The sequence below is a fragment of the Choristoneura fumiferana genome, chromosome 8 (assembly GCF_025370935.1).
Source record: "Choristoneura fumiferana chromosome 8, NRCan_CFum_1, whole genome shotgun sequence".
In the NCBI taxonomy this organism is placed as follows: Eukaryota; Metazoa; Arthropoda; class Insecta; order Lepidoptera; family Tortricidae; genus Choristoneura; species Choristoneura fumiferana.
In genome coordinates this window covers 14,245,073-14,254,084 of record NC_133479.1, presented here as the reverse complement: position 1 = coordinate 14,254,084, position 9,012 = coordinate 14,245,073, and the positions used below count along the sequence as shown (strand labels likewise).

The window sequence follows — 9,012 nt, the reverse complement described above, 5'->3', positions numbered from 1 at the left end:
ATATGTTTTTATTTTCTAAATGACCCGTATCTTTGTTCCGAGAAGAGACCCAGAAATTTGCGAATAAATCCTAAATAATTAGAGACCAATTTTGTTATTTTAATTCAGTCCTTGCCTAGAGCGACTGGACGTAAAAAAACTGTTGCAAACATTCGAAGCCACCATCATCCATTACTTAAAATGCCAAATGGCATTTACTCGTAAATGTGAAGCGCCGCCCACCTAACAAGCGAATATTTTTTAATAATTGCCAGCAGCTGCACGCGGCAGGATAGATCTAAAGTTTTTGCGATTCACAATGGACAACCCTTAAAGGTGTTGTGAAATCGATGACGGCAAATTACAGTCCGAAAAGTCATTAGTTGCTCAGTATTCTGAACTTGCGTCGCTGGTTGAAGTTTAAAACGCTATCGATTTGACCTAAAATGCTACAAAGAAAAGATCGATGGCTATTTTCATATTATGCGAAGTTTCTTATTTTGACAGTGTGCGTAGCGAGCGAATTGATGCCAAATTTTTCAGTAGCTATCTATTATTGAAGGAATCGTACACGCGTCATTAGGTACATATACGTGTCGCGTGTGAAATATAAATTAGTAAGTATTGGAACCGTGACTTTGTCATGTAATACGGCTGCCAGTCCTCAAATTGATGGCGATTGTGGTCAGATGCCAAATGTTAGATCAACATTAAAAAAAGTGTAGAGTCGGCATAATGACATGTTTCTGCAAAGTAGGAATCCATTTTGATTTTAATAAATAAATATATCATGGGACAATTGACACCAATTGACTTATTTCCATACTAACTAAGCGAAGCTTGTTATTATTGGATACTAGGGAACGGATAAACATACTTTTATAGATAAACAATAATTAAATACATATTAAACATCCAAGACCCGAGAACGAACATTCGTATTATTCATAAAATGTCTGCCTCGCCCGGCCGAGGATCGAACCCGGGACCTCAAGCTTCGTAGTCCGGTCGTCGCTTTATAAGAATAATCCTGTGAAAAAAACTTCTGTGTTGCTTATATTCAAATATAAATCATATATCAAGCAAATATCTCCTAGGTAATTGGTTTAAAATGGTTTGGAAAAGTAAAATACGTTTTTTGAGTTTAATTCGTCATTCATTTCGATTACTATTGATAAATAAGCACCTGAAATCTAGTCTCTAATAGTTATTTGTTATGCGAGACTGGAAAGTAACTGTTTGGCACGAGTGCTTATATTGAAAGCCGAGGCAAGCGAAGGATTCTATGATTGAACCACGAGCGAAGCGAGTGTTCAAAAGAAGAACCGAGCGTAGTCGAGGGTTTCAAAGGCACGAGATGCTAAGCAACTTTACAGCCGAGCGGAACACACAATTTTTTTACCTCACGACAGCGAGAAAAATAGTAGGTAAATGGAAGAAATAAATTGAACACTTATAAATCAGTTTCAGGTTATGCTAGCTAGCTTATGCCAGTGGCTTTTTTAGGGTTCCGTGGCAAAACGGCACCCTTATAGTTTCGCCATGTCTGTGTTGTCCGTCCGCGGCTTTGCTCAGGCACTATCAATGCTAGAAAACTGTAATTTGGCACGAATATAAAATAAAAATAAAAATACATTTTTTTAGGGTACCTCCCATAGACGTAGTGGGGGTGATTTTTTTTCTCATCCAATCTTGCAGTGTGGGGTATCGTTGATAGGTCTTTTTAAACTATAACGGGTTGCTTAAACGATTTTTTCGATAAGTTATATTTTTCAGAAATATCGAATACTTTGCAAAATATTCAACTTTAAGCGAAAATTTCATAAATCTAGCGTCCCCCTCTATCAATCTAAACCGTTGGGGAAAAAATTTGAAAAAAACAGAATGGTAGTAAGTACATCAAACTTACAGGAAAACTATAACGGTTAGTTTTCTTGAGAATTATTATTAGTTTAAAAGTAAATAGCAGCCTAAGGTATAAAGATACCTAAATTTGGAATATTCTGTACAAATAGAAAATGTTTTCGTAATGGATATGGAACCCTATTTTGGGCGTGTCCGACACGCTCTTGGCCAGTTTTTCTAAATCGCAGAAGTCTGATCCCATGGAAATATCTCAAAATACATCCACGTTCTTGTCTCCATAAAAGGGGAATTTCGAAGTCCAAGTAAAAGTTCAGCTGTCTAGATCCAGGTTTGGGTTAGACGTTGATAAATAAGTTAGCCAGTACTTTTACATTTAATTATGCAAGTAGCTAAACCTACTTAAAATTAAAATACTTATTACTAGAATTGGTAATATTGACAGTGTGAACTTTATTCCCTCCGGTAGGTGCGTTCTGAATTTGACCACATAATTATGTACGTACCTATTTGTCCTTATTTTTTGTGAATAAAGACGAAAAAACTTATGTCATAGAACAAAATATAAATAAATGTTAAGTATCTATTTTTTTGGTATTAATAAATAACAACAAAAATAACAAGAATGAAAACACTATTTATAACGCATTTATATTAATGAAATAATTTATGACAAACCACGTTTCCGTCCTTTTTTTTCGGGTGCGTTTCCGAATCTCTTTTCATTCATCATTTGATATCTATTTTCTTCTTGTTTGTTCTGTATTTTTTTTTTGTAATTATAGATGCATTTGGAATAATTTCAGAAAACTGAAATGAGCTTTATTATTACTAAATAAATGTTTAGTAATAAGAATAAAATAACAGATTTACAGATTTTAACAGTTTTAAATATTACTTCAACAATGTATGACGAACTTTCTTTGTGCACACCTCAATATTCAACGCTTACTTCCTCAACCTCGTATCTTATCTACCCGAATTGTATACACTATCGTACTTAACATAAAGATGATTCTAAAGCAATTTTATGTGGTCAGATACGAGGTTGTGAAAGTAGGCGGTCAATATGTATATTTTCAATGGGGCACCCGTTCACGATAACGTTCGAATTTCAAAAACTGTGTCCAGCCAAGAGGATAAAAAGCGTCTTTCCACGCAGATTTCGAAGGATAAAAAAAAGCTTTTTTGAGCTAGTGAGGTGAAAAAAAATAACGGTAATATGTGGTCATTAGACATATTTGGCGCATAATTAACTAGATCCCAATGTTATGTAGTGTCCGTAATTAACATTCCTGTACAAAGTTGTCCATGATCACGTCATTCTAATTGTGGCCGATCAGGGGGACAGGCAGCTGCACAATCCCTTTAATTTGCTTGTCGAAACTAAATTAGGTTCGCATATTAGAGGCTTAGCTTTTATTGCTGTGTTAATGTTATATCTTTTAATAATTTGATACTGTATGTCAGCGTTAAATAACAAAATTATATTTCTGGATGAAATCAGAGTTTTAAGTAAGGAAAAGTGAACATAAAAAATACAAATATAGGTACATTTAGAAATAAAGATTTATATTATTTAATATTGAATTTATCAAGAGCATAAAATGTTTTACGACTAAAATTGTCGTCCTATCAATTGAATACGCTTGAAGAAATAAATTATGTACATTGATTGGACACACAAATTGTATAACGATACAAAATTATTACAACATATTATTTATTCTAAGTTACATATCTAATACTTAATTGTCTTTATATGAAAACAATATAATACTATATTCTTCAGCAACGATAACATGTCATTAAATTATTTGTCACGAGATAAACTATGAGATAAACCTCGACCTCGGTCAACCTTTCATTCAAACTCATATATATTACATAATGTCACAAGCTAATTGACTTTCCACGCTCTGTCATTTCTGGAAGAACTTTTTAGTTAAGTACTCACTTAAATTATTTGCTCTCATTTTTATTTATTTAAATAAATGAATCAGTAAATGGGTTCTGGGCTTATCGATGCTAAATTTTTCTACAACTAATATATAGATACTAAGCCACTACACACTGTTGAAATATAGTCATGATCTACATAAATAAGGATTAAATTAGGTACTTACTTAATATCAACAAAATTATTTTACCTACAGAAATATCAACTAGGATTTTTAGGCTTTCGTCAATTCCTCAGGCGCAGGTGTGTACTTCAAACCTGTGTCGTTTAGCATGGTGACGACCCAGGCGTCGGGCTTGAGCTTGCCGGAGCGCAGCAGCTTGACGGCGGCGGCCACGTTGGCGCCACTCGTGTACCCCACGTACAGCCCCTCTCTCTCGCCCAGCAGACGCTTGTACTCCACCGCCTCCTCATCCGTCACGCTGATCGTATCGTCCATGTACTCAAATTTGAACAGGGATGGAACAGCACCGTAACCTGAGCCTTGAAGCAAGTGGCATGGCTTAGTAATCGGCATACCTTTAATCGGCTCAGAACCTTCAGGTTCTACAACGTAGCACTGCAATTCGGAATTCTTCTCTTTTAAAAATCTAGAGGTGCCTGTGAACGTGCCGGCGGTACCTACTGTAGCCACAAACGCATCTACGTGACCTCCAGTTTGTCTCCAAATTTCGGGACCCGTCGATTCGTAATGAGACTGTGAGTTTGCGTCGTTGTGAAACTGATTAACGAGAAAAGCCCCAGTCTTGTCGACGATACGTAAACCTTCTTCTTCAGCTGCTTGTACATCGGCCAGAGTAACTTTTCCATAAGAACCTTCGACTTGCGGCACTCGCACACATGTTGCACCCAGCGCCTCCATGTGCAATGCTCTTTGAACGCTGTTACCTTTGGACATGGTCAGCGTCAAAGGATGACCCAGCACAGCGCAGACGACAGCGAGCCCACAGCCCTGATTTCCCGATGTCACCTCAAGGACCGGTTTACCAGGCTTCAAAACACCAGTTTGTCGGGCGGTCTGAATCATGTGTAGCGAAGAACGGCACTTTATGGAGCCTCCCGGGTTCATGTATTCACATTTCGCCAAAATACGCCCGGGCCCTTCGTATAGACGATCAAGGGCAACAATTGGAGTGTTCCCGATTAATTCTAAAGCTGAGGCTTTAATCTCGTTGTCTTCGTATCGCGGAGCCGCACCCATGATGCACTGCTTTCACTTAAATTTCTAACTGAAGAAACCGAGTAGAGTCGTGTGAGAACACTGAGGTTGTCTGGCAGTGTCAGCTGCTTAAATGTTGTAGCGAGCGCGTCGTGTGGAGTGCTACGGCCGGCATAAAGCTAACGAAATCTCGCTGTAATAGAAACGTGCGCAAGGTAAAGGTCACAAGACGAGCGTCGCCGATCGCCGATGTCGTAGTGCCGTGCTCAGCGCGGAGGCTCGCGATAACTCTCATCGATAACGTTAGTTCAGATCGTATCACTGATACACGCAGTTGTATCATATATTACTATAATTTATTTTCATTAAGTACTATAGTATAAATACTCACATCATAAATATTATATAATGTTTGTGCTCTTGGGACTATTCAGGAGTGCGCGTCGAAATCATTTGATTTGCTAATTTTTCAAGTTTTTGTTTAATTTGTAACGTTCGTAAGTAAGCTTATGAGCTGTGGTTAACAAAATTTGTAAAATATTATGAGACCACTTCCTGGTATCCGATTGAGCTGAATCTTGGCATACTTCTGTTAATTTGGTGACAGACAGTATTATAATTTGGTTGTGAAATTTTAGTGGCTTGGTCGGGAAAGTCTCCGCAAGAGAACTCTTCAACGGTTAATGCCGATTTCAAACCTGGTACGAAAGTGTTGGTTGAGTAACAAATTATGCAAGTACAGTGAACAAAAAATATAGTCAACAAAAAACATTTGGTTTAAAAATGTTTTTTAAACGAAAACTTACCTACTACAAGCTTTTATTTCATTTGCAACGTTCGGATGTTAGTAAGTACATAGCTACATTGTGGTTGCAATATTTTGCAAAACATTTTCGACCACCCCTGGCATCCGATTGAGTTGAAATTCGGCATAGGTAGGACTTATTTATGTAAGTCTGGTGGCAATACAATAATCTGCCCTGAATTGTCTCCGTCGGATGGAATTTTGCAATGGCTAATGGCATCAATTAGTTATTGTGTACTTACCCATGTATGTAAGTGTATAAATTTATTTAGATATACATACGTTTCGGTAAATTGAAAAAAATCGATACTTTTATCTTTCCGTTGTAGTGTCTATTCTTGTTTCTGATGTCCTTTCTATTGTTCAACTGGAAGAGTTCCCTTTAAGGGATAAGTTCGCCTTTGTATATCTCTTTGTTTTGTTAACTGCTTTTTTGTCATATGTTTTCTCTCCAATAAGAGTTATACAATACAATACAATTTGAAACTTGGTACGGATATGTAACTACATAGGATGTCAATATAAAAAGCAAAAAAGCAAACAAAAACTTATTAGATAAAGTGTTCCGTCTACGTCAGAAAGATTAACACTACGTTATCTTGCGTATTGTATCCTATTGGAGTGTCGATCGGATATTGTAGTCTAGGAATTACGCTCCTCTGGGTAGCTTAACGAAAATGTTGGTACACTACACCAATGATAGGTACATACCTACTAAATTATCCCACAATCTCACTAATACATATTATAAATGCGAAATTTTGTTAGTCTGTTTGTTTGTTACTTCATCACGTCTAATACGCTGAACCGATTTAGATGAAATTTGGTATACAGACAGTTTAAGGCCCGGGGAAGGACATAGGATAGTTTTTATCCCGAAAAATTGCATAGTTCCCACGGGATAGCGATAACCGAATTCTACGCGGATGGAGTCGCAGGTAACGTCTAGTAACGCAATAATTAGTAACGAACGAAATACTTGTTTTACACCAAGATTCTACAAATGGTTTTTCACTTGCATTAAATCTCAATGATGCTGAATCTGCAAGTCAACAAATTACATTATGTTTGCGCCAACTGGCAAAACACACAAAAAGTGCAAATAGCCGCCACCCCTCGACAGCCGCGCGATTATGACACAAGTGGCAATTCGGAGATATTTAACATCCTGCAATTTTAAATCTTGCGTTGCACCGTCAAAGCCCGTGCTTAGCAACAACTACCCTTAACAATGACAGATACGGTTCAATATGAAGCATCCATGGGTTCAAGGTGACATTGAACTGTATATCCAAAACCGAACCCTATCTGTGTCGCGATAAGGCGTACGAGAGGACAATGCTCAGCAAATCGCAATAGAGGTCTTTTGACTCGGTGTTGTTAGTTGAAGACCCACCAGATGTCAATACGTAGCTGGTCCATTGTTAACAAATATGGGTACAATTGTGCACAATGCATTACATTATTTAGTGAAGGCGGGCTGGCGACTACGCCAAATGTCAGCCATTTGATAATTGGGCATCCATCCATTGATCAAAAGAAATATGGCGGACAAATGGCTCTTGAACCTAACAAGTTTATTACTTATTTCGTGCTGGCTAATATTTTTACTTGTATATTTAACATGTTATTACAAGTAATTATTTATGAAGTATACATTTTGATAGTATTTTATTTTTAAGTTTTATTTGCTAATTTGTTTCTTTTTTAATCCTTAGTCATTTTCCGAGTCTCATAAATTTAGACAGACTGTAGAATCTGTTATTTCATTATCTAACTACATACTTACATAGAAGAACCTACCTACCTGCTAATGAAATATACAATGTGCTTATTATTTTGTGATAATCAATGTCAGTTTAAGATAATTCCTTAGTTGATATCGTATTTCAGCGCTCTGTGAAACATTTACAAATACAAAAACTTTATTATCAGACTATGGTTATACATATAAGGTACTTAATATTCATTGATTGATAGGTACAGTAAGTAGTCTTAAAAAAAAAACATCGAATAAGTAGTATAAATTAGGGCCCACTCAGCATAATGTTGCCGCAAGTGCGACCCATGGAGGGTTTCGTTATTTCGGAGATAAGGGGAACCTTAAAACTTTTCGTTACTTTTCTTTTATGTTTAGCTACAGTTTTAAATAACTAGTTTGATAAATTTAACTCTGTACTTTCAAATTAATTTTATCAAATACGATGGAATACCTATCTATTTAATATTTATTTTATTCATAAGCCACATTGCTTGCATCATAAAACATAATAGTTAAACATCACAAACTACAAAATATACATTTGTGAGACCCTCACATAAGCCCTCCCATTTTATATGTCACAAACTATGAAGGTATTACTACAAGTTGCAAATCATTTTTTTTATTTAAATAAAAACAATCACAGAATCAAAAAATCGTCTTAGCAAACCCCTAATGGTTTTAAAATCCAACGATACCCCACACTATAGGGTTGGATGAGAAATAAAAAATCACCCCCGCTTTACGTCTATGGGAGGTAGCCTAAAAAAATTTTTTTGAATTTTTTATTGTACCATTTTGTCGGCATAGTTTACATATATATCCGTGCAAAATTACAGCTTTCTAGCATCTAGCATTGATAGTCCATGAGCAAAGCCGCGGACGGACGGACAGACAGACAGACATGGCGAAGGGTTCCGTTTTTGCCATTTTGGCTCCAAAACCTTAAAAACGCACTTTAAACGCGCGATTTAAAATTCGCTTTGACGGCGCGTTTAAAAACGTGATGGGCACAATAAATTTAAATGTGGTTTGACATAATTCAAATATACCTTCTTATGTATATGTAGACCGCCATGAAATTTTATATTCTCATTGTTACACGAATACAATAACTAGATATATTTTAAGAGAACGTGAAAACTAACCACATCCTCAAATGCAAATTATCATAGACAAAAATCTGTATGTATGGCATTCACATTTTTTCTTATTTTACTTATTAGAGAATTTAATATATTTACATATAAAAACTCACAGATCAATAAAACCGTCGTTGAAAGTTTATAACGTATAAGCAATAAATATCACGGGACAATTCAGACCAATTGACCTAGTCCCAAAGTAAGCTTAGCAAAGCTTGTGTTATGGGTACTAAGCAACGGATAAGTATAATTGATTATATAAATATAGATACATACTTAAATACATATTAAACACCCAAGAACCGAGAACAAACATTCGTATTTTTCATACCTCCCCGG

General features: G+C 36.2%; 1 protein-coding gene across 1 annotated transcript; it reads right to left on the bottom strand.

Annotated features, from left to right (window-relative positions):
* Nucleotides 1-2,208: 2,208 nt before the first annotated feature.
* On the bottom strand, nucleotides 2,209-5,204 carry LOC141430051 (uncharacterized). The gene has a single exon (XM_074090595.1). It carries the CDS (start codon nucleotides 5,001-5,003, stop codon nucleotides 4,017-4,019), a length of 987 nt encoding a protein of 328 aa, XP_073946696.1. The 5' UTR covers nucleotides 5,004-5,204; the 3' UTR covers nucleotides 2,209-4,016.
* Nucleotides 5,205-9,012: the final 3,808 nt, after the last annotated feature.